The 25,252-nt window shown below is 40.2% G+C and overlaps 2 protein-coding genes across 2 annotated transcripts; both read right to left on the reverse strand.

Annotated features, from left to right (window-relative positions):
* Positions 1 to 999: 999 nt before the first annotated feature.
* Positions 1,000 to 5,257, reverse strand: polr2m (RNA polymerase II subunit M). Its single transcript, XM_076110151.1, has 4 exons — positions 4,909 to 5,257; positions 3,500 to 4,090; positions 3,151 to 3,373; positions 1,000 to 1,763 (listed from the first exon to the last, which is right to left on the reverse strand). Exons 1-4 carry the CDS (start codon positions 5,016 to 5,018, stop codon positions 1,620 to 1,622), a joined length of 1,068 nt encoding a protein of 355 aa, XP_075966266.1. The 5' UTR covers positions 5,019 to 5,257; the 3' UTR covers positions 1,000 to 1,619.
* Positions 5,258 to 8,314: 3,057 nt separating this feature from the next.
* myzap (myocardial zonula adherens protein) lies at positions 8,315 to 18,430 on the reverse strand. The gene is made up of 14 exons (XM_076110150.1): positions 18,356 to 18,430; positions 17,584 to 17,658; positions 14,084 to 14,176; positions 13,193 to 13,357; positions 13,003 to 13,095; positions 12,787 to 12,900; positions 12,531 to 12,695; positions 12,022 to 12,147; positions 11,142 to 11,270; positions 10,966 to 11,060; positions 10,287 to 10,392; positions 9,434 to 9,517; positions 9,107 to 9,213; positions 8,315 to 9,008 (listed from the first exon to the last, which is right to left on the reverse strand). Exons 1-14 carry the CDS (start codon positions 18,428 to 18,430, stop codon positions 8,315 to 8,317), a joined length of 2,121 nt encoding a protein of 706 aa, XP_075966265.1.
* Between the last annotated feature and the right edge of the window lie 6,822 nt (positions 18,431 to 25,252).

The following is a 25,252-nucleotide window of genomic DNA, read 5'->3' on the forward strand; positions in this document are numbered from 1 at the left end:
GCATCTACCACCAGAGTCTGACCTACATGAACCCAGCCTCATTTCCCCCAAAACGTGCCTCATTTCTTCCTCATTAAAAGCCCTGAATCGGGCTGTTTATGTGGCTGTTTAAATGAAGATAGCCTGCAGCCTTCTGCCAGAGTTGGAAGAGCGATGATGGGAAAGGCAGTTTGGAAAGACGCTGAATGTAGCTGGCACTTCTTATCTACCGCATATTAGCAAAGTTGAGAAATGGTATTTGCCATGTTGCATTAGCCTGCTGCCGTCCCATCATCGCCTGCCATTCCCGTCATCGCCTGCCATTCCCAGCAACAACATGATCCAAATGCAGTCCAGATGTCTCAGGCATCAAGATTCAATATTTCACTACCTCTGCATTAATCTTATCAAGTGTGTCACGGATCTCTGCTTGATAACATCTCACAGGGTTTAAAGAAATCAGTGCCTGCAGCCGACCACAGCTTCATCAGAAACTGATGGCACCTATAAATGAGCTAAAGAAGATGGAAGTCTAACAATACAATAGTTTGCATCTATTTATTACTCAGAAAATAGTGAAACTTAAGAGTAAATAATCTGCTTTGGATAAACTGGGTCTTATTTTATCTGAATGTACAAAAGAGCCCAAATGTCAACATTGTTTAAAATATAAATATGAAGTTTATAGAAAGCATATATGAGGAGCGATTACTTGATATTTCCTTATCCAGATGAGGAGTCACAAAGCACATAACTCCTGAAATTTAAGGACAATTTTGTCTTACATGTTTTTAGACTTGATATCTATTTCAGTGGGCCATAATGCACACTATGTTATAATTAAGACGTGTGTTAAGCCCTTTAAATACAACACAGTAACACTCTTACCTTGTGTTGCACATCATCACATTATGACAGTTTCTCTTCCAATTATCAAAACTAGCGTATGGCGGCAGATGGATTAATATAAAGACCTGCAGATAGATCAGGTATATTAAACACTCAGACAAGAAAACAATGTTCTTTCATCAGTAAGCAGTTTAATTTTTCTATATAAAGCATCTGCACTGAAAAGGCTGATGAACGTCTGTAATTCACACACAACAATTTGGGAAATCAGATACATTTATTGAATTCTGTAATACTTGAATCTGACGCAACTATCTGCCTATTTCTTTCAAGAGTTTTCAATCAGTCTGCTCCACCTGCTGATGCATATAAGTGCAAACACACTAAAATAGTAACGTTAACGTTCAACCCTCTCGAGCTCATAAAGCCATGACATTATTGGCTTCAGTTTACTGACAAGAAACATTTCCCTCATGATACATGCTTCAAATGTAGATTCAAGACTCCTAGTCCACAGCAGGTGTTATTATTCCCGCAGGACACTGAAACAACTGAACCCGATACGATCTGAATGATAATTAAGGAAGCTAGTTTCTCAACCCGCCATTCAATTTCCTGAGACTGGGATACCAACTATGTCTTTACACGGTGCAAAGACTCTTTTAACCCTCTTAACAGTTCTTGTCCTTGGAGTGAAAGTCCTCTTTGATGGATCCTGATTGCGAGGTCCAAAGCCCGTTTCTCTCGGGGGCCAAGGCCAAACCGGTTTCCCCAGCTCCGGCCTTCCAGGATCAGTCCTCCTCTGAGGAGAGCTGGGCTCCTTCGTCGCGAACCTCTCTGTAGGCAGCCATGGGGCCACTGTCAGGAGTGTAGCTCCCCATAGAGATCTTCAATCCCTCAGACAGTTTCTGGGCTGCCAGCTTGGCCTGCAACTCCTGAAATTAAAACACAGAAGAAAACGTTGACATGAATAGGCTGGTAAACAGACAACAAGCACGTTATTATAAAGCAGCACAGCCATAGCTATTAAACCCTCAACAAAAGTAGGACTGATAATAAGCTGAACAGGCCTCCGTGGGCTGACAGCAGCACACTGTTTGACGTTTGGCTCTAAAGTCATTCCTTTGGATGTGAAGCGATACACAGCTCCTACACTGCCTGAACACTGCCCTCTAGGAGCTGATGGAGGGATCTGATAGTGGACTTTCATTCAGTTCATGCTTGGATTCAGTATTAATTAATTCTCCATTTGATTGGATGAGAACGTAAGTCATAAGTCACCATTGTATAAACTTATATTTTGCATCCCGGTGACATATCAACACCAAACTCACAACTGTAAATAAATTAGATTGTTGTAAAACCTTTCCATAGAAACTCAGAGTTGCTATTTTCATCTATTACACATAATGATGCTGTATGAACAAATAGTAGTAATTACTGCACAAATATATTTACCTTTCTGTGAGTGTTTTACAGAAGTTAAAATGAAGGCCTTGTTCAGAATGACTCCGACACCGTGTGAAAGCACACGGTGATCTCATTCAGAGAACTCCAGCAAAACAGCTGAAGCTGCTCAACTTTTGTTAGACCTCAATGCTGCTCATCTTTAGTCACATGAGCGTCACCTTTCTACTATAGATAAAATGATGCTGATGCGACCACCGAGAGCGACATCCTTTCTCATAATACAAAACATTTTATGTGTAAATACATTGAGAGAAATTTTTTTTTGAAAATTATTTGTATGTCCACACATAGCTGAACAAAATCGATTTATTTCCTATATTAAAATTTCATGGATATATTTTGTAACACAGAGCTGTTTTTGATTTGAACTGAAGACATTAAAATACTGTTCCTCAACATGATACCACCCAGCATAGTGAGAAGTATTATTCCTTCATTTAAAGTAGGGCTGGGCGATATGAAGTACATCAAATATCACAAGATTGTTCACCAAATACCTCAATATCAATATTGGGTCGATTATGTACGGTTTGACCACTGGTGCTTTAACAAAATATTTACACAATGATATTTTCACATAATCATTAATAATGTGGATATGATGACTAAGTGGGTAAAGGATTATAACAGCTAGAACAGTCCGGTAAGTTTAGACATCACTTTACTGATATGCAGCCTTTAGAAACAAGAAAAGACAACACTTATGCCATATTACATTTATAATATATAGTCTCGTATCACAATACCGTTATGATATTGATATATTGAGGTCTATGTGTCAGTCTGCCTGCAGTTTAATGTTCACGCTGGATCTATAGGATGAGAGTGTGTGGGGGACTCGGCTGCACTAACCTGCTGCTTCTTGGCTTGTTCCTTCTGGAGGACGGCCGACTCTTCCAGAGACAGAAGCTGGGCCGGACTGTGGTGGAGCGGAGGGAGATTGGCTGCAGTGATGTCATCCAGGTGTTTCCTGTCCCGCTCCCGCCTTGCGTGTGCCGGGAGAGGCGACGAACCTTCAGAAGACCGGCTGGGTGACGAGGATCCTGAGGGAGAGATGTCACTTCTGTGAGGCAGCCTGGAAACACGGTTGAGAAGATGTTTGTTTATAATAACAACTATGATGTTGCTGAATGAAATCCACGTAAGTATTTTTGGCATAAATGTTTACAAAAGTAATCATCGCATCATGAAGTCCACTCACTGATTTGGTTTGAATCTTTGCTTCCTGAGAGCTGAAGTCTTCTCTGTTCTTTCCAGGACAGTTACATAGTGGGGCTTTTTGGGCATCTCCTTTCCCAGAAAGTAATTGTCTCTTGCTGTGCCGTTTAATGGGTCTTTAGACTCAAAACCAGAACTAGTTTCAGACAGTTTGACCCTGGCCAAGGCCTCCACGAGGTCTCCCTCTTTTGTCTCGTCAGAGTTCAAAGAGGCCCCAGCAGCTTCCGTCTCCATCGTTTCACCAGCAGCTGCGCTGGAGACAAACTGGTCCCGTTGCTCATCCAAAGTGTTCTCCAGCATTTGAGCTGAGACAGGTGAGGTCTGCTTCTCCTGTACCACATCACCTGCAGCAGCCTCACTTTGCCCGTTTTGGTGTGAGGCTGCTGGTGTGTTGGGGATAGCCCGTTGTTGCAATATGAAAGCCTGCCGATACTTGGACTGCAACTCTGTCCTGGCAACAGACTCCAAACTCTGTCTCCTCTCCTCTTCATCGTGGTGTTCAATGGCAAGGCGCAATTTCTCCGCAAATTCTTGTATCTTTTTCCCTTTGTCAGGAAGACTCTGTAAAAACCTCCTGCGAACAACACAAACGCATAATTTGATGCTAAACTCAAAACAATCATTCAAGATACAGATGAGACAAACAAACCAACACTAATGGTTTAGACGGACAGATATTTTTGTCAAAGATGAACACCCTTCTTTAAGTTATTCTCTAATTTGTTGGATCCAAACTCTCCACAGGTGTTCAGTTGAGTTGATATAGTAATTGATTCACATCATTTTCTTATTCATGAAACCATTCACTGACCCTGAACGAAATGATCTGCATTTGTTACGTTTATCCATTCATTTATTCAGCTTTTTTTCTTCTTCACGCATCTGTCTTTTGGCTTAAGTCACGTTGAATCCAACTTTTAAATCGCTGTATAATCATACCAGTATTGTATACTCTTATTAGTACGCGATCTAATACTGCTGTATATGAATACAAGTTGACATATTGACATATTAGTCACATTTTAAATGGGCTTGGATGCTGACATCAATGTGTACAGTTTGAAGGCTAAAGCTATGTTGTAATGGTAGTATAGGCTCTAGTTTATATCATCAACACAGAGAAGCGTTGCACTTGTTTTCAATCATAAACATTTGTTGCAATCAGTCCAAAAAGGACAGAGACAAACCACATCCGGTACTCTGGTCAACAATACAGCAGGGTAGTTCAGCAGCTCTCATCACAACTAATCAAACTTTGTGCGTGCTTCAGTCTCTTCTGTCATACTGTCACTGCTGTATATGAAACTACGCCACATATCAAGTCACGCGTGAACTTAGCACTCCCATATAGCCTAAACACGGGAGGCACAAACCGGAGCAGTGTGAACTCACTTGTTAGAGAGCATCTTCTCCTGTCGCAGGATCAGTTCTTGGAGCTCCTCTTTGCTCTGGTTTCTCAGGTCTCCCACCTGTCCCTGGGGCCGTGTCCACGACGAGGACATCTCTGCTAGCTAGTGACAGCTAGCTACAGCCATTCACAACCAGCTAACGTCTCAGTTTAACACAGTACATACAAACTCTACATTAACCGTTAACCAGCTCAAAGCTCCACCTGTTAACTGACTCTTCTATAAGTTAGAGAGATTTATAAAACTCTAAAGGCGGCAGCTTCACTTCTTCAACACACGAGACAACAACATTTCAAAGTGGGATTCTTTTTCTTCTTCGTGTGCGGATATCCAACATGTTAGGTGTGGCTCTACCGCCCCCACTGTACGGGATAGTGTAATGCACCACTTCTTCACGTCACAGCCAGTGAAGGGGATTTGCTGCCCTCTAGAGGCCAAATATAGTCAGCAACAGCACAGCAAGTTAGTGCAGTCAGTCTGAGCAAGCCTCAGACTCTCAGATTTTCCATAGCTGCATTTCGCAGTGTTTTCCAAACACTGTGCCAACCAACAAACAATGACCCAACTTCAACCAAGAGGTTGCAGCTGTATCCTCTCTATCCCCTCTTAGAGTTCAAAGTCAGTTCAACTTTTGGCTGCAGCTGCACAGTAGGCTACATTCAATTATATATATATATATATATATATATAAATATATTTTTCCATATATGTGTGTGTGTGTGTGTGTGTGTGTGTGTGTGTGTGTGTGTGAGAGTGTACCAAGTCAGATCACACCATACACTGTAAAACATCGATGGCTTTCTTACATTTTGTAGTTTGTTCCACATGTACCCTATAATCCTCTTTTCTTATCAGAATCCAACAAACTAATCAAAACAGGTGTAGCATGTGTACTTTGTGGTAGTGCAATCTGAAGCACAGGATGTACTTTACTGATAATATCACCTATACTGCACACTTTAGATTTTGTCCCTGTAATCCTCTAACGTCTATTTTACCTCGTTGTTTCAATGTACTACACAAAGCTTTGGAGAGGGGTTTTTTTCATGGATCTGCAAACGTTTTTGCAACATCAGTGATGTGAACAAATTCTTGCAACACCATGTCTGGCCTCAATCTGAATTGGTCTATCATCACTGTACAACATATATAAATCGAAATTACAAGTAGGATTTGGTTCGGTGAAATAGCTGAAATAGCTTGCATTGTGAAGCCTATGTACTATATATCATTTACAGTAAAGTATCTGAAATCTGCCAACTATACAGAACAGACAGTTCCTAAAATGTAGTCACTGAGGTTTTGCATATATTTACATAAAGGTTATCTGGAGTTCAGTGTTCATGCATGACATTAAATGTGAAATTGAATCATTACAAATGGATGAAATATACAAAACATTTCTTAAAGCTTCTTTTGTGTTTCTAACGAGATAAATTCAGAGAGTGATACGAATCGATGAAAAATGAAGTAGTCAGACGTATATACTGTAAGCTTCAGGCTTTAAAAATGTATGAGGTTGCACGGTATGAAAGTGCTGACACAATCAGGATGTCTGGTACTTATACAGCAAAGTCTTTATTATCCAAACATATGCTGGCCTCTTATCATTAGTCGCAGTATGATATGTATCGTTAAGGAAAAAGCACATCATAAAGCTTTTTCAAACACAGTTGTGGCAGTGCAGATAACAGCTGGATAATACTTGTGCCTGTGGCTCAGGAATGGCAGTCACCTAAATAAGATCAATATATGTAAAGTGATTGAACAGTCTTGAACAACCTTATATTACTATATTACCCTGTTGCCAATTCAAAGATATTCATCCCACCCCCAGTATCAGATAGTAGGCTGTACACAAAGGCACAACGCATGTTAATAAATATGTTGTACATAATGGGACAAAAACTAAATAATATTCATTCAATTTGTACAGTGCCAATATAAAATGATATGAATATAGACATAATAACTGTATCAACCTTCATATAAGACTGAATGCTCATAGCTCTGTGAGCAACACCAGTAAGCTACATTCAGTGTAAACAAAACAAATAAAATCTTACAGTACATTACTTACAAAATATCTATACAGAGCATCAAATTATTTACACCCTACAGCAAGCAACATTTTATTTTCATTAATATTGCTACGTTAAAACATAGGCTGAAAACCTTCATAAGACCTTTTACACCACCAACCAGACTCAAATATATGAGATAGTGTTAGAACTAATATGCATATGAGTCATGAATGGTGATTTCGAAAAACATAACTCACAATAAAAATAAGAGTAAAGACAAGTGAGTTTAAAGGATTCGTTCAACATTTTAGGGATCACGCTTCTTTGATTTCTTTAGAGGGAAGGATCAATACCACTGACTACGGTAAATATGTGACTGCACTTAGCTTAGCTTTAACCACAGAAACACAGAACTGTACAGTCATGATGTACAGATTAGCTTAATGCTAAGATAACTGCAGCTACATATTGTTTAGCTGAGCATAAAGACTGGAAACATGTATCAAAATGAATCTACCAGCACGTGTAAAAGTGTAACAATGTCAATTTTCCATTTGATGGGTGTTTCTGGACCGGACTATTTCTTGACTCAAGTCTCCACAGTCGCTCCCATAACCCCTGTAAAATGGAGAATTGGCGACGCACTTCAGTTACCCTTCCGCACCAGCTTTAGGAAGTAGGACCGTCAGTTTTTTTCAAAAAGTCAAGTTTGAGCCACTTCGTGTATTCGTGTATTCGTGTATCGTGTAATGCATCCCCACTATGTGTCTTGTGAGACTTGGAACTTCAGCTCTGTCATTATTCTGAAAATCTTGACCCAAAACAATGCCATTGGGTTGCATATCCTTGTATCAAATCCTGCTTTTTTATCTGTCTTTTTACGAGCTTCTGACGAGGGTTCTGAGGATGTGTGGTGAAAAGTAGTGAAAAGTGAACAAGGTTGCACTGCAGATCCACTCATTCCTGATGCCTCCACGGCCACTTGGGTTGCAGCTAGCATGTGAGTTCTCAGATTTGTTGACATTGAAGAGCAGCAAGCTGCTTTTTATAATGTCGCCAAACCCTTATCTTTCCAGACAAAACGGTTTAGAACCCAAAAATACGTCAACAAGCTGCTTCTTAGATGCTTCGATGCAACAGGTCAGGCTGATAGTGAATTTCACTTTGTTTGTTACTTTTGAACGACACCTGCAGGCTAGCTCTTTCCTCCTGTTTTCAATCTTTATGCTAAGCTAAGCTAACCAGCTGCTGGCTGTAGTTTTGCAGTTACATTCCAAAATGTTAGTGGTATCAGCCTTCTTATTCAACTCTTTGCAAGAAAGTGAATAATTTAATTTCCCAAAATGTCAAACTATTACTTCAAGATCACTCTATGTTTATCTTTTCCGTTATTTCCAGAAGTTTCATGAACGGTGTATCAACTTGAGGGGTTCTTGATCTTGGTCGAGAAGAGAGCAGAGAAGAAGAGGATTCCTCAGGACTTGTGTCTGTGTTTGTTTCTGCGTCGACCTCATCTCTGCCTGACTGGACTGGACTCACAGGAGGCTCAGACTCAGACGGACGGGTGTCGGGGAACATCCCACTCGATACTGAGGGGTTGTGCTGCAGGAAACGGCTGTACTGGCCAGGAGTGTACATCAGTAAACTGGACTCCAGCCTGCTTGGTGGAGGGTAATTAGCCGTGAACGTCCTTGGTCGGGTGGACGTTGTTAGGTAGTGGGATGGATATTGAAGGGGAGATGTAGGGGATGAAGGTTGTGTTGGGAACTGAGGTTGTACTGGGGATGGAGGTAGAGTGGGTGATAGAGGTTGTGTTGGGGATGAAGGTAGAGTGGGTAATACAGGTAGAGTGGGTGATAGAGGTTGTGTTGGGGATGAAGGTAGAGTGGGTATTACAGGTAGAGTGGGTGATAGAGGTTGAGTCGTTGATGAAGGTAGAGCAGGTGATGGAGGTTTCACTGTTGGTGGTGGTTGAACAGGTGGAGAGTGTTGAATGGGATGGAGATGAGTTGGTTCATATGAAACAGGAGGTTCAACATCATGCCTTTTTGCTTCAGGTCTGCAGAAGTCAGAGATCAGAGTAATAAACCACCTCTAAATGAAGCACCAAATATGACCTGATGCTACTGAATATGTTTCTCTGACTTTGCTTCTTACCTGGGGAGCAGATCGCAGCCTACTGCAATCTCCCTGGTTTCCAAAACCTCTCGTGGTCTATTCTGTATGGACATAAAATACTTCAGCTTGTCTTCTAATTCATTATTCTAGGAAAGAAGAAACAGGAAACAACACTGTCAGGTCAGGTACATGCAAAGAACTGCAGTCACTTAACATGTGCAAGTGATTAGATAGGTGCAGTGACGCAAGGAAACAGAAAAGTTCAGGTGATCGATTGCTCAGCAGCCCAGACAGATTACCACACCAAACCAAATAAAAAACACACAGTGAACACACAGTGAACACACAGCGACGGATTTGTCTTACCTCACACTCCACTATCGCGATTCTGTCCAGAAGCTCTGAGATGAACATGTCCTTCTGAGCAACTTGACCTCGCAGTGTTTGAACCTTCACAAATTAAAGATTGAAAACAATTATCATGTGTTTTCAGTCAGACCTTTTCTCTGCTCTGCAATATAGATTGTTGGATTTCCTAATCATTTTCTTTCAGGAAATAACTATGTGATTTGGTTCTAATTATAGGGAAAATAGTAATGGAAAGGAAAGCTGCATTTAAACCACTTAGTATTCATTAATTATTCATTTATCAATGGAAACTTGTACGCTCGCCTGTAGACAAATTTGACATAGTTGTATGTCTGACTGACTTTCGAAGTTGCATTAGCAGTTCATTAGAATGTGTTGAAAAGTGTACTAATTGAACACTGTCTTTATTTTACTCAATATATATTCAAAAAAAATCACATGGTTATTTCCAGGAATGTTCTTGGAAATGATTCAGAAAATAAAGACCCATAAAATAAACCGTTGCCATTGAAAAAACAGTGCAACCCTTCAAGAATATTCCTGCTAGCTACAGTATAATGGATACTGAATACAAGGATGAACTTTTTGAAAAACCAAACTGTCTTATGAACTCATGAAAGGTAAAGAACTTTATCTTTAGATAATCTAAAACCAATAGGCCAGCACAACGCTCCACCCTTTATTGACTGTGGTTCAGATTATGTGTTATATTTCTTGTGTGCATTGACGTCATCCATACACTGGTTGGTAAACATACTTCCTCTACTTCAGTTGGCGTTGCATCGCATCCACACCCATTACGAAAACACAAGAAGAACAGAGGTGCCGCGGATAAATAAACTCTCCTCACCTCCTCGATCATTCCTTTGACTTTTCTCTGCTGGCAGAACACCATGTCGTTCAAGTGTTTGATTCTTTCACGGAGATCCGCAGATTCAGATTGCAGCTCTTTGGACCTAAGTAGAACGAGAAACCAGGTAAACCCACATATAAATCTATCATGCTGGTGAAAAGGGGTTTTATCTCTTCTAGAAATGTGCAGCCGCTTCAGCGATTCTCCGATCGAGGATAACAAACTTCAGAAGGAAAAAAAGGACTGCAGCATACTGATTGATTTGCAGTCTTTAAAGGAACAATGTGTAACATTTAGGGGGATTAATTGGCAGAAATGGAATATAATAAGCAAAACTATGTTTTCATAAGTGTATAATGACCTGAAACTAAGAATCCGCCATGTTGCACCGCCATGTTTCTACAACATTACATTTGACATTATCTGGAGGAAGGCTACCGAAACTCAGTATTAAACTTCCCTGGATTATTAAAGATTGAAGTATTAATCAGCTCCAACGTTGCTGGTGTTTTTTTATTTGTTTTGGTGTCATTTAATATCAGGCTGAAGCAGCATTTCCACAGCTCTCTCTGTCGGGCTGAGCTCCTCCAACAGGACTGTCATACAGAAAAAAGCTAGTAAATTGACCTCGAGTTGGGATTCGTCATACTGGTTTATGTGGGAATTATTTTTGTACCTTTTGACAACAGTTGAATCAGTTGTGTCTGTCAGCTCCATCAAGCGGAGACGCTGTTCACATTCCTGCAGCTTCTTGCTGAGTTGACTCTTTTCCTGTGAAAATATGTTGTCATTGTCAATTTTGAATATCTGCAAGAAGTGTAGTATCTTTGTCATGTTCAAATTGTGCCTTACGTTTCCCATACAGTCCAGTAGGCGCTCCACTTCAATGATCCTCTGGTCTCTCTCAGCAATCTTGGCCTCTGCAATTCTAATGTTTCTCTCTGCTTCCTCCAGTCGCCTGATGTACTCATCGAGTTGAGCCTGTGTGAGCAGACATACATTTGGGGATTAGATTTAAAACGGCTCATCAAACGTCAGTGTTGTGGCATTGTAGTGTTGTAGACTTCCTGAACCGAGACCAAGTTATGACCAAAACCAGACCAGTGCAAGTCCCTCAATGTATGACACACTTATGATAAAAAAAACAGACGTACAAACTATATGGGTACTCTTCAAATTGATCCGAAAGATCCACATTCCCATAAAAACACCAACAGAATACAAATACTATTCCTCTTGAATTACCTCTTGTATCGCCACTTATACTGTATATGTGCGTATGTATAAGTGAACCATTAGAAATGTCTTGATAAAGCAGTCAAAGGGCTCTGCAGAGGTGAATTTTATGTGTGGGAATTTCCCTTCGTTTTTTTATGAGCAATCACAATAAATCTGCACAGGCAGTTTAGTGATGAAATAAAATTCAAGCGTCTTCTTTGTCTGAGACTGAATGAAGAGGTGGTCGATTTGAGGACAAGAACAAGGCCTTCAAAAAGTGGTCTTGAGACCAAGACCGATCTCGAGTACCACAACACAGAATGTAGCATCTACATTTCTGTCAGTTAGAATACATTTTCTCTCGAGATAAATTTTCACTGTAATCCAAACTTTGTGAAACGTGTCAAGTAATCATCACACGTTCATCCTGTTCTTATGAAACATAAAGGCTGGTATTTATTGGCACTGAAACTTTATGTGTTTAGTAAATGAATAAGGAGTAAAGAATGCAGACCTGTAGGCCTTCAACCTCCTCCCTGTGTTGCCGCTGCTCCTCCTGCAGCTTCTCCTCGTACTCCTGCTGTAGCTTTGCTGAGAGCTCCTGCAGCGCCTGACTGTTGGCCTCCCGTGCAGACTCCACCTGGAAAATTCACAGCACAGCAAAAATTGATTATTCCATACTGACAGTAGAATAGAAGATGCAGCTGATATGTTAGTGTGCTGCAGTGAGCTGATCTGTTGTCAAATCTGCTGGATCAAAGCGTACTACTCTATCTGCTGATTCTCATACGTCTTAAATCTTTGAAATTGGGGTTGTTTGCTGTCTAATGGAAAGCGAGCGCACATCTTGACCCTCTGTAATGTTACTAACTCATCAGACCATTTTGGAACAGGCCACTTGTAACACCTGCTGGGTGGATTACATCTCAATAAATGTGCCAGTGCAGGTTTTTTTCCTGTCATGTATTGAGTTGTGTGGATGCATCAGGGTATGTGTGAATGAGGATGAAGAGATGTAATTACCTGCAGTCTCAGAGTCTGGTTTTCAATCTGCGTGGCTGCCAGCTCTTTCTCCTTGTCTCTGAGTCTTTCTTTTGTTTTCTCACAGGTGCTCCGCAAACTTTTCACCTCGTCTCTCGTGTCTACTCTTTGCTGACAGTTCTCTAGAAGAGATTTCTGCAAAGGAAACTTATTTTAGTCATCAAGCGAGCCCTCTCCTTGATGGCATGCAGCTGTCATGGAGCAGGTCTTTACAGACTCAGTGACATTGATTTGTTACCTGCAGGCCGATGTTAGCAGTTATAAGGGAGCTGTTCATCTGATCGAAGCTCTCCATGGCTGTCGTCCGGACCCTCACCTCTGACTCCAGACTCCTCTGATGTGAATTGGCAGCCTGCATACACACATAGCACATTGCATTTTCACATTTATTCACAGCTTGAAAGACTGAAGTTTGATGAGGGAGTTCGGAGCACGGTGTTACATAATTAATTACCCTGATTTCCTGTGAAAGCTTTTGCATTGATTGCTGCATTCCTCCAAACTGCCCGTACATCCGCTCTCTCACCTTCTCCAACGAATCTCTCACCTGTATACACAAAACATACAGATATTATCCACACTACATCCCACACAGCCTTGCATAGATGACGTAAAGGCCCGGCTGTTTGTTAGTTTCCACTCACCTCCCTGATGTACTTCATCTCATCCTGAAGGTGAGTGACCGTCCACTCTCGCGCCATCACCTCCTGCTGACTGTCCGAACCCGTCCTCTGCACTACGCCGTACACTTTGGGCCCTTGATTCTCCTGCGCGGTCTCTGGAGCCCCATTGGCCATGTCTCTGAGGTGCTGAGGGAGACAGGATCGCACCGGTCAGGTTTCTGTAGCCACCCTGCACTGAGGCTGACTTCTACCGTCTACCGCGTGTTTGTGTGTTCGCTTATGTGCACAAATGCACACTTTCAAGTGCATCCCATGTTTGTGTGTTTGTGCGTGGAAGCACATGCCTGCGTATGTACACTTGATCAAGTATTTCCAGTACTACTGCTGCTGAGCACTGGAAACAGGAGGCTGGGAACAACCAGCTAAAAAAAAGTGCAGGGTGTATTGAAGGTGTCGTGTTTCTGCAACCCAGTAAATGAGCTGCTGCGTGTCTGCCTATTGTACCTCTCGCAGCCAGGCGACTGATGCACACCAGCCGAGAAGAAGTGCAGCATTTTAAACAATGCACTGACTAAATAACAAATGACAGTTATAGTCCTGGGCACCAATACATTACAGAACTGAAACCTAGAGATTACATTTCTATAAATATTTTAGTACCGTAGTGCAAGGGGTTTTGTTTGGAGATTAGAAAGAATTATCTCTATACAGCTACAAAGACAGACTTCAGACGTGGAATTTGTTTCAGTCATCGACAAGCATATGCTCATGTTGAATATCCGTGTACACATTATTAATGACAGCCTTAAGGTGCATGCACAGAAAGGTGTTTTTACAGAATGTCAGTGACACACATGCTGAAGCAGTGGCAGTGTCATGCCTATTATTCATGTGTTGGATGCGGCTGTCTACCTGCTGAGGTGACTCCCTGCCAGCCGGCCTCTCTCTCTGGATCAGCCCATTCTTCTTCTTCCACGCCAAATTGACATCCTTCTCTTTCTCAGCCTACAGAAAGAAGACACAAATAATAATACAATACTCACACAAATGTTCAAAATAAGTGTTATTATTTTGTGTACACATTCTGCGGCACTGAAAGACCTTGTAATTAGCAACGTTTATGTTGCAATAATTCACTCTAGTCTGTCATTGTGTTTGGTCACATCTAGGTGCCAAGAACGAAGGCAAACAAGCTGTTTTGGAACTTTTTGCCATTTTATTATCTTTCATATTTAAATCATTTTGCCCTCATTCTGTCTTAATTTGTATATGTTGCATCGTTTTCTACTTGTATGTGTATATTACATTTTTTATAGTGCCTGGAGTCTCTATTATATTTTCGTTTTAGATCATTTCTCCAAATGTTTTTGTGTATGGGTGTGCATCAGAGTAGTGCTTTATGAGCTGAGCTTGTTTATGTGTCAGTGCGACAATGTTGACTTAGTTATCTGGAGATCATACTGTGTAGGAAGGGGACCTTTAGGGAACTGTAACTGTTCCACCAATTAAGGTCTGTTGCAGACTTTGAATTGAAAAGCTTTTTCCAGCCAAAATAGACAGACAGATAGATAGATAGATAGATAGATAGATAGATAGATAGATAGATAGATAGATAGATAGATAGATAGATAGATAGATAGATAGGCGTCAGTCTCCCCATCTCTCAGAGATAAGAGTGAGGAGGAGCTAGAACAAAGACGCCAGTGTTGTCGTGTGGACAGAGCCATGCCTCATATTTCTCCACCTCTTCATCTACAGAGGACATGCTGTTGATGAATGTTGAAGGCATGCTAATAGGCTGATCCGAAGTCCAGCAGATGGGAGATAAGGAAAGCCATGTTTATGTTTGAACAACACTGCAGCTCAGAATAACAATGCTCTATGTGCTGTCACTTCAGCTCTGACTTTTACAATGCAAATTCTTGACCCCACACTGTGGTGGACAATGTTAACCTGACTGTAACTGAAACTGCAGCCATGTAATATTGGTGGAAGGAAAACACAGGTTTTTGTTTTGTTTTGTTGCTCTGAGGAGCATGACCTCCGCACAAGTCACTGACTCCCAGAATCGTGTAAACATGTAAAGACGACTCAAAGATATCCCTTTGACATAACTATATGTCGTTGTCAAACATTTTACTATGTCAATTGTTAACTGACTGCTTTGTCTTACGGCAGCATTAAGAAGGACTCGACTGACTAGATTAGCTCTCATGTATCTCTTTGTGCTGAATTGTGTTCACGTTGAAGAGACTTTCATCCGTTGTGGAGATGAAATTCAATGTATGTGTAGAAACTTCTATATGTAGCAACTGTGTCTAAGTCCTCTGTGTGTGTGTCCTGGTGCAGATGTTTTGCATCTCATCTAGGCCATAGTCACTGCTTGGATTGTGTCCATGATGTTTCAGGTTGCAGGACACACCCTTTCTAATTTTATGGTGAATAACCACTTAACCCAGCGTTCCTACTGAAGCATAATATCTCTAGCAGAGGATGTTTCTGTCATATCCTTCCTCCTTGATTAAGTTCACGCCTTCTCTTTTTCCTTTCTCTTCACAAAGTCACAACAATACACAATCAAAAAGATGCAACTGATCTGCATTTGACCTTCCCTCTAGATTACATCTAAAATTTAAGTTTGAGCAACTTCAGTGGAAATTTGTCAAAGCACATTGGCTAAAAAAGAAAAAAAAGGACGTAAATGCTTCATGTGTAAATGAAGGAATTAAAAAAGTTGACTGTAAAATCATTCCTGCTGTGCCACTTTTGAACGTTGTGCTGGTACTCAAACTAAATGCTGTTGCAATAACAACAGCGTTACGTGTCACAGCAATTGCAGCAGCGACTGCACAGAGCCCTAAGCTCAGCGCTGAATACATAATGAGCACATGAAGAGGACACAGATAGGTGAGTTTTTAACCTCTTGAACCCTGATTTTCTCCTTCAGTTTCCCCTGAAGTGGCTTCAAAGTTATGTTTTTCCACACTGTTGTCCAGTTTTAAATGCACATTATAGTATATTAGATGGTGATACGACTTCAGTGAATTTACATTAGGTTATATTGAGTGAGTGGGCATCATCACAATTTTATGTTCGTTGAAACCTTTGGACCTTATACCTGTGGTTTAAATTGTCCTTTTGGGAAATACATTTATTCCCTTTCTTTCTGATTCTTAGAGATTGATATCGCCAGCAGCTGGTTAGCTAAGCTTAGACTGGAAACTGTTTCCTCCTGTTTCCAGTCTTTGTGACACCTCTTGGCAGAATATAAGTACCTTTCCCAAGATGTTATTACCCCTCCAAGGCCATTTCTTACTATTGTGTTTTTACTCTCTACATTTATTACCACCAATTTCATTGCACCTCAGTTTATTGTCTTAAAAAAAAAGAAAAAAAGTAAAAGTGCCACACTGCTGTTAGAGCTGCAGGTCTGTGCAGAATGAGCTGCACAGTTGCAGTGGTGCAGAGTTTGTATCTTCACTAAACACACACTAAAGTACACGTCATCATCGAGCACATGGCTGTTACTCCACTTCGTGCTCACTCTTGACCAGACTGTCCTCTGTCATCGTTCCCAATAGTCATGGTCACACCCTCCCAGAAGGAAGCACATTCAGAGATTGTGGTAGCGTGCTATCAGTGGAGGTGTGGTAACTAGACGAATACCATACTCCCTGCCCAAGGTTCATACAAAACACACCACTAGGGTTCTGTAAGGATTCAGCACGTTAAGGACCAGAAACCCTCTCAATGCCAACAATAAGCAAAGTATCACAATCAGGTCTCACACTCTCCCTGTCAATCTCTGGCCTCTGGGCCGCAAACAAAGGCAGGGGCAGAGCCACCTATAGCAAACACTCACACAGCCTGCAGCATACTCACAATCAGACAAACAGACATGAAGACTGTGCAGAATATACTCACGCACTTCAACGTGTTTGTTTAGTTACCAGCGTTTGTCTTCATACTGTGTCTAAGGTGTTTCATGTGGGATATCGAATATATTTTCTGTTAATTTTGAATATTTTTTATTGTATGGAATAGATTACAACACAGAGTTGGACTTTAGCTTTGAAGTAAATGTGAAACAGCTGTGTGTGCATTATCACACTCACACACACACACACACCCATCTGTCATGATTGTGTAACTGGTCCAGATGATAAAATACACATAAATCTCAGTGGCTCCACCATCTTTCTTTTATTTGTATTATATGATGAATTAATGTTGTATTTTCAGTGCTTATCATTCTCCTAGATCACTATTTTTGAGAGTGCCTTGGTGAGAGTGGCTTAAGTTAACTCTGTTCATTAAACCTTTATCTAAATAGTGGTGTCAAGCAAGGCTTATAGGCAGGATGCAGCATGGTTAATTGTAGAATTTCAATGAGGGATTTACATACGACTTACTGTGTCTGAGTTTGTGGTTGTTGGCTCCTTGAGTCCATTATCTCCTGCATGTAGAGTTAACCTGAGGATCCTCCTCTGAGAAAAACAAACAGACAAAAAGCAATTAAATGATGTTCTGCACACAAATTGATGTTGGCATTATGTCACCGTGAGAAAATACAGAAGAGTTGACATTGAAACATCACTGAAACTGAGGCAGAGAATGGTGTGTTTATTTATAGTCAATGGAAACAGAGCTGTAAACAAAGTTTATGTAAATGCTCCAAAACTGTGTTTACGGATACATTTTAAAATTGACACCACAATGAGTCCTTTGTTTGGTTATTCCCCAAAAAACGTAAAAGCAGTGATGAACATACTCATACTCAGTTTACTGAATCAGAATAGGTTCTTTCTTCGTTAGAAAACAATGGGAATAAGTTTAAAGGCCTGTTTAGTACAAAGGCCTGTTTTATCAGAGAGCTGTTCAAATAAACATGACAGCCGTGCCTCCTGCACACTCAGCTCACATTACATGCTCCTGCAAGTGAGCACATCCTAGAACAAACTGTTCGATGATTAGGGAACAGAAAATGTTTGTTGGGACTAGGAGAATGTAACTCACTGTATACAGACAAGAAACCAGTGGTTAAAGAAAAGGAAACGGGGGACAAACAGAAGAGGGAGGGGGGAAAACACTGGACTGGTTGTAAAACACAGAGGAGAAGGAAGAGAGAAAAGGGGGGAGACAGAAGGAGAGTTTCAGTGTCCTGACTCATCTAGGACTTCTTACCTCACTTGAAGGCTCTGGAGAGTCCTCTGTTCTGGTGGTGGTGGAAACAGTTCGTCCTGCACCGTAGCGAAGCATGTCTCCTCTTCTGTCCACTCCTCGTTTGTCTTCCTCTCCCTCTCCGGACCTCCTCCCTCCCTTCCTCTCACTGCTCCTTCCTGAGTTCTGCTTAGACTCTCTGTGCGACCATCTGCCCCCGGCTCCAGCCAGGGAAGAGGAGGGGAATTCCACTCTGTCAAGTCTGGTGCTAGTGGGAGTCCACAGGGCAGAGGTTCCCTCTCCGTCTGTGAAATGATCAGGTGAAATCCAGTCCTACACTCAGCAACACAAATACAACTGTGTCATTGTCTTAATTCCAGCCTGACTGCTCCTAACTCCACCTGGTTGACAGGCTGGTCAGTCTATCAGCAACCTGCCTGCCTCTTTCTTTCTCTCTCTCTCTCTCTCTCTCTCTCTGTGCGTCTCTGCATTCCCATCAGACCTGTCGGGCCACATTTCAGTTGCCTCCCTGGTTTGTGCCTTTCTGCCCTGAGAGCATGACTTTCACAGGGAGGGGCCTCTTTCTTGGGCTGGAACAGGTGGAGCCCTTGTATCAACAGGAGTGGCTGATAGGAGGTGTTGGTACTTACTGTTCACATCACAGTTTGACACCTGTCAGGGCTGTACATGCAAAATCGTATTAATGCTCACACTACAAGTATTGTATTTAAGTACAAATTTAAGGAACTTTTACTTTACGTGAGCTTATACTTTACACATTCAGTCCATCACATTTCAGAGGTGAACTATTCTACAGCTTTAGTTACGGTCACTTTTCAGATTAGGATTTTACAAACAAAACAGATGATAATTGTATAACACATAATGTATTATAAAAGATTAAAGTACCCAACACTGCGTAGTTAAAGTAGTTCAAATGAGCTCCACCCTGACTAATTAAAAGTGTTTATACATTAATACATCAATAATTATGATCCAGTTAATGTAGAACTGATACTGCCGGGATCATGCCGCACTATGAGTACTTTTACTTGTGATCCTTTGAGTAAACTTTGCTGCTGCTATAGTAAAAATTTGAATACAGGACTTTTTCTCATAATGGAGTATTTGTATAGTGTTGTATTGGTACTTTGAATAAGTCTTCCAGCACTGCCGCTGTGAAAATGAAAAGCTCTTCTTCCGATTAAATAGAGGCAGAAATAATAACCTTATACTAAAGGTACAGGAGGTGTCTTGTAATACAGGAGTTGCTTAAGCCAATACATTATTGATACTGTTGATGGTGGATGGTGATGAAAAGTATGACAACACAGCAAACATTATTGTTACCTTCTGCCTCAAAACTACAACGTCACTCAGTTTTACATGATGAATTTACGCTCATCAGCGTATACTCACTCATTCTGTCAAATACCTTTAAGGAACAGACAGACAATCATCCGAACAGACAGATCACATTCCTTGTATGAATGGACTGCAGTCACTCCCTTTTAATAGAAACTAGAGACGCAATTGAGTCACAGAGGAATGGAGAGTCAAGTTTAAAGGCTGAAAGTTGCCAAGCAAGATCAGCTGTTAGCTGATGTCAAAATATATGTCAATAAATATAAAAAAGAAAAATTTCCAGAACAATATAAGAGGTATTTCTACAGGTCTGGCAGGTTAATCAGTAACCAGAAGTCAAACAAATGGTATTTCTTTACTTCTGCAATCAGTGAGCCAGGCCTCTGGCCAAGTCCAATGTCATGTGGAAATCCTCTCCCATATACATGTCATGTTTACTTCCAGTTTTGATTGTGCTCTCACTGTTTTGTTTCTTACAACAAGAAACAATCGATTGTTGCAGCCCTAAAGAATCGATAAAAATTAGCTCTACCAACTACAACATTACAATTTAGCAAACACATAATGCATCAGTTTTAAAAATCTTATTATATTATAATAGTTCAACACTCACAGGGGACATTTGAGATACTTTAACTAGCAGTACATTTGCGAGTAGTGCTTTTGTGTCTTGTGTTATTTTACTTGTAGTGTTATAATAATGGTAATATTTTACTATTACTGTGGGGTATAGCCACTGAGTGCTTTCTCAACCACTGGAAGATAATGAGTGACAGTACGTAATAAGTGATAATTACGAGTAAGTTGCGTGTGTTGTTTGTTGCTGCATGCAGGTCAGGTGTTTGATCTTCTCTCCTGTGTGGGAACAGTTTTTCTGTTGAAACCAACGACAATAACTGTTGTCTGTTCAGATGTGTGTTGACTTGTGTCTTTGCTTGACAGAAAAGCACCATTACGGCTGCTGACAGACAATGTGCTGTCTGTGTTGGAATGGCACAGCTTCACAATGCTGCACTGTTTTCCTGAATGTGTGGAAACCTTAAAAAGCAACTGACAGTTGTAATTTACATTCATTGATTTTAGGGTTGTTCAAAAATAGCTACGTTCTGTTAGCCAGAGAGATGGAATTAGTACAATTTTAAAGGCTGAATATTGTTGCTTACTGCTGTACAGACAAATGCGTGCTCTTTAAAGGTTTATTTTTTTTTTTTTTCTTCTAATTTGTCTTAAAACAACAACACTAACATCCATGCTGGCTGCAAAGACATTCCTTCTAAAAACAATTCATCATGTTAAGTGATGAGGGACAAACTCCACAGTCCTCATTCTGTGTGAAAATGTCTCAAGTTCAGCTGAAGCTAATATGAAACCTTAGCAAGTGGGGATGTTCCAGAGTTACAGTCTTTCCCTCTTTGTCTTTCCACAAACAGACTTTCCTTGTTGAGGGAAAGTAACACAGAGGAATTTTGGTACCAAAAACAGGCACAAAATTAGAACTGTGGATTTTGTTGCCTGACAGTATTAAAATAGACCTGAACCGATGTAAACCAAGCTTGAAAAAACCGCCTTGTGTCTCCAATGGAAAGGAAATGACAACAGCTTTAGATAAATCACTTGTTCAGTGATCTAAGTGACCAAAAGGGGAGGAGCCCATTGGACCGGCTGGTTGCTGATTGTACAGTAGTAGTGACCATAAAGGATAAATTATCTTCTTCTGTTATCTCTTTTATAGCTCAGGCCTGTGATGATTGATACTGTGACAATGTTGTGTGGAACCTTGCAATAACTACAAATATAATCTGACACTAATCTGATCATCTTTCACGTTTGTTAATCAAAATCTATATGTCAATTTGCCAAAATAATTCCTCCACATAATTGATTTAATTCTGAACAAGATCTTCATCTGTTACTTTTTAAGAAATGGACTCAGCCATGTAAAACACAAAGAGTTGAGATGCATGAGAGTGACTCAAAACACACGAGGCCTAAAAGCAGGTTTGTCCTGCTGTACTGAAGTATTCACTGCCTGAGGTGTCGAGCGGATGTTTACCTTGGTGTCATTGTACAGAGCCTGAGCAGCATTACTTGTATTACTCGACACCAAAACTCAACGCAACTTTGTGGGTGGTGATCTTCAAATAAGTTTTGAGAATATGAGGATATATTTAGGCCGGACCACAGCATGTAAAGTTGCTGAAAAAGGTCTTATACCTCTTATGAGCACTACATTCTGTAAACGTCATAAATATCATAATAATCACTCACAAAAGTCTTATAGCGAGCTATTCATCATCAAGATGGAAGTATTGGGTGTTACATATTATTTGAGTGGGAGACAGACTCCCCCCTTTATGTCCCTCTGGGTCTGCAGAGGTCTGACAGCTCGGCTCTGTGATAATAACCAGCTTCCACTCCCACTTATGGACCATTTACTGTTCACCACGTCATTATTAATGCTGTATATACCTGTAGAAACATAATTGAACTCAGAGAACCAAAACTATGAAACCCAGTACCGTTGTTACAGCTAGGGGGCAGCATGGCACTGTGACATTTTAACAGAAATGATCACAAGCTGTTTTTAGTATTTCTGTCGACGTACACTTAACGCCAGAGTTGTCTCTGGATCCCTGTAAGACTTGTTATACTTGTATGTTTCCTATTTAGAACTGTGAAATAGAGAGGTCCATGTGAAAACGAGAAGCTTCTCAAACCCTGTACATTAGAAAACTCCCACAGTTCCCTCTCTCTCAGCTGCTTACCTCTTTCTTTCTCAGCAGTCTCTCTGGTTGAAGTCACTCAAGCACATAAAGGAATCCCAAGAATGATCACCTTGTTAAGCATACACAACTTTCCCCTCTTAAGCCGTCCAGTCTGCAGCCCCTATTAGTTTACTGCTTGGCTTGACACAAGAGAGAGAGAGAGAGAGAGAGAGAGAGAGAGAGAGAGAGAGAGAGAGAGAGAGAGAGAGAGAGAGAGATAATACTGTAGCACTCGAAAGGTTGATTTGTTTGTTCCCCATGGAATAGCAACAAATGAAGGTCATGCCCTGCCAACAATAGCCAGTAGGCCAGTGCGAATAAGAAAGCCCTGTCTGTTCACCTCCTTGTTCTGCTATAATCATCTGTTGGTTGTAAAGAGACTTTTTCGGACTACGCCTCCAGCTTTATCATTTTAAAACATGACATCAAAGTAGGTTAATGGGGCTTTTTTGTCACAGAAAAACACTCTTTAATATCAAGGTGTAAAAAGATCTCGACAATGTGACCCACATCAATTACTTTCAACCGCTTGCTCCGACTAGACACCAGGATTTTTTATTTTGTTTTACCCCAGAGCCTGAAGGAGGTCAAAGCTCTGCACTGAAAGGTGATCAGGCCCAAACACAGGATTCATATGCTTCATATGTTCCAGCAGGAAAAACATTGACACACCGAGTACAAAATTAAAGATAAAGAGCCGCTATTGACACAGCTGCTTTGACCCCGCGGAGATTTTATCGCAGGATGAATGAAGTCAGTGTGCAAACCTCACTAGACTGAGCCAATCGTCTCAGTCGAAACCTACTTTACACCTTTTTTATTCCACTACATTTTCTCTGATTGCTTAAAAAGCTTTGTAGATTTCACATTTTGCATTGTGGAAACAGCAGTAATTGTGTCCAAAATTGAGTCCTAGAAGTTGTATTGTAAAAAAAGTGAATAATTCTAAATTAATTTCTGTCAGAAACGGATTAAAATAATCTACCCAAACAGTCAGATTTTATTCACGTATTTTAGGAATAAAACACAAAATGATCGTCATATAACAGTTAAAATCAGCTCCACATTGAAGTAACTGCACACATTTTAATACAGGTGATGATTATCTATTAAAACACTGAAAAAGGCCATTTAGAAGGAGCTCTTATTTACATTTTGCTGACAATATTTTACTTAAAATACAGGAATTTTAGGCAGTGTTGATTTTCATTTCTCAAGTAGGGGATCTGAAAACTGAAACTAATTATAGACACATATCTTAAATTAATATTTTCATATTAATAAACACATTTTTCAATGACGGAAAATAAGTAGATGTAGTATTAAGAAATTGAAAATATGTATTTGGACCTTTTGTGGAAAAAACCATAACACACACAAATTATTAGTTAAATTATTCTTCATTCTGTACTTTAACACCTCTTAAAACATGTCTGGAAGGGATGTTTAAATGTTAAAATCAGCTGCCAGGAATTATTTAACAGGGAAAAAGCATGTGAGAGTAACTGGAAGTAACTTTATTTTAGTCTCAGCAGGATTTATGAACATACAAATGTGTACAGAGAGGTAGTGGCAGCAATTTCTCTCAATCCACTCCACAGTTGTCACACTCGGGCGTATTCAGCACAGAGCCAACAGAGTGCAAATCATCACAGTGTAGCAAAACATCAACTGTCAGTTTATCTCATCTGAAGAAATTCCCTTATTGACTTCAAGGAAAATTAGAGGTCTGCACATGTACAAGGAATTGCAAGCCTTTATGTGCAGTGTGGCACAATTCAAACACACATGTATGAGTTTAAACAAAAAGTTAAGCCATGTTCAGTATCAACACTGCCCCATTCAGGAGAGAAACCACCAAAGATAGAAGGTAAATCAAAGTGTTTCCAGTATAAAAATGTCTTCAGAGATTAAATGTGTTTGACATGTGTGGCTTGTTCAGCGCTGTAACAGCTAGAAGTCAGAATCAATAGTCACAGAAAAGACTCGAGAAAGTTAATTTAGATATTGTCACATGATGTTAAATGAAATTAAAGCAATACTGTGATTTCACTAATATTTGGAGTAATGTGTTCGATAAAATTAAAACAAATGCCTGCTGATAATATTTTCGTGGATCTATTATTTGTATCAAACCATATAAAACTGTATAAAAACAGATGTGTACAAAGTCCCTCATTTACTGTTCCCTAAAACCCTCAATGAGCCAGGATATTGTGTATTAAGCCGTGAATAAATAAGAAAATCATCCTGGCACTCATCACTTCATATACTTGGATTTGATCTTAATTCATTAAAAAAAAAAAAGGTAAATATATTTAATTTAACTGAATGATATAAAAATGAATATCCATATACTGTAGGTACATTTAACATATTTGATAGGCATAAAAACTGAGGGTTAATAACCTCATATTGTTCACAAAGGCAGTACTGGTTGCGTTGCTTTACAGTGCATTACAAAGAAAAATCCACTCAGAATAAAACTGGCAAATTTACATAAGACTTCATTTGGGAATGTAAAAATACCACATTAAACAGTATATACATTTAAAATCTATGGGACAATCTAAAACATCAAACTTTTACGATTTCATACATTAATCTCAAAGCTGCTCAAATAATACTGAGGGAATTTATGGACATTGAGATTGTATACATAATTAATCACACAGATGTTTCGGTGTAATATCTACAGTTATTCATCAAAGAGCACATGGCACGAATCTCCAGCTGTTAAGACCAACAGTGACGCATATAAAGCAGCTTTATCCTCCACCTCAGGGTTTGT

The sequence above is a fragment of the Anarhichas minor genome, unplaced genomic scaffold, assembly GCF_050575085.1.
Source record: "Anarhichas minor isolate MPS153535 unplaced genomic scaffold, ASM5057508v1 ptg000042l, whole genome shotgun sequence".
Taxonomy (NCBI): domain Eukaryota; kingdom Metazoa; phylum Chordata; class Actinopteri; order Perciformes; family Anarhichadidae; genus Anarhichas; species Anarhichas minor.

Coding starts and splice junctions, on each gene's coding strand:
- myzap (XM_076110150.1), bottom strand. CDS start 18,430: ATGCTTCGCTACGGTGCAGGACGAACTGTTTCCACCACCACCAGAACA. Junction 11,271..12,021: donor AGGAGGTTGAAGGCCTACAG/GTCTGCATTCTT, acceptor CTGCTCACACAG/GCTCAACTCGATGAGTACAT. Junction 9,518..10,286: donor TCAAAGGAATGATCGAGGAG/GTGAGGAGAGTT, acceptor TAATTTGTGAAG/GTTCAAACACTGCGAGGTCA.
- polr2m (XM_076110151.1), bottom strand. CDS start 5,018: ATGTCCTCGTCGTGGACACGGCCCCAGGGACAGGTGGGAGACCTGAGA. Junction 4,091..4,908: donor GAGAAGATGCTCTCTAACAA/GTGAGTTCACAC, acceptor TGTTGTTCGCAG/GAGGTTTTTACAGAGTCTTC. Junction 3,374..3,499: donor CAAAGATTCAAACCAAATCA/GTGAGTGGACTT, acceptor CCGTGTTTCCAG/GCTGCCTCACAGAAGTGACA.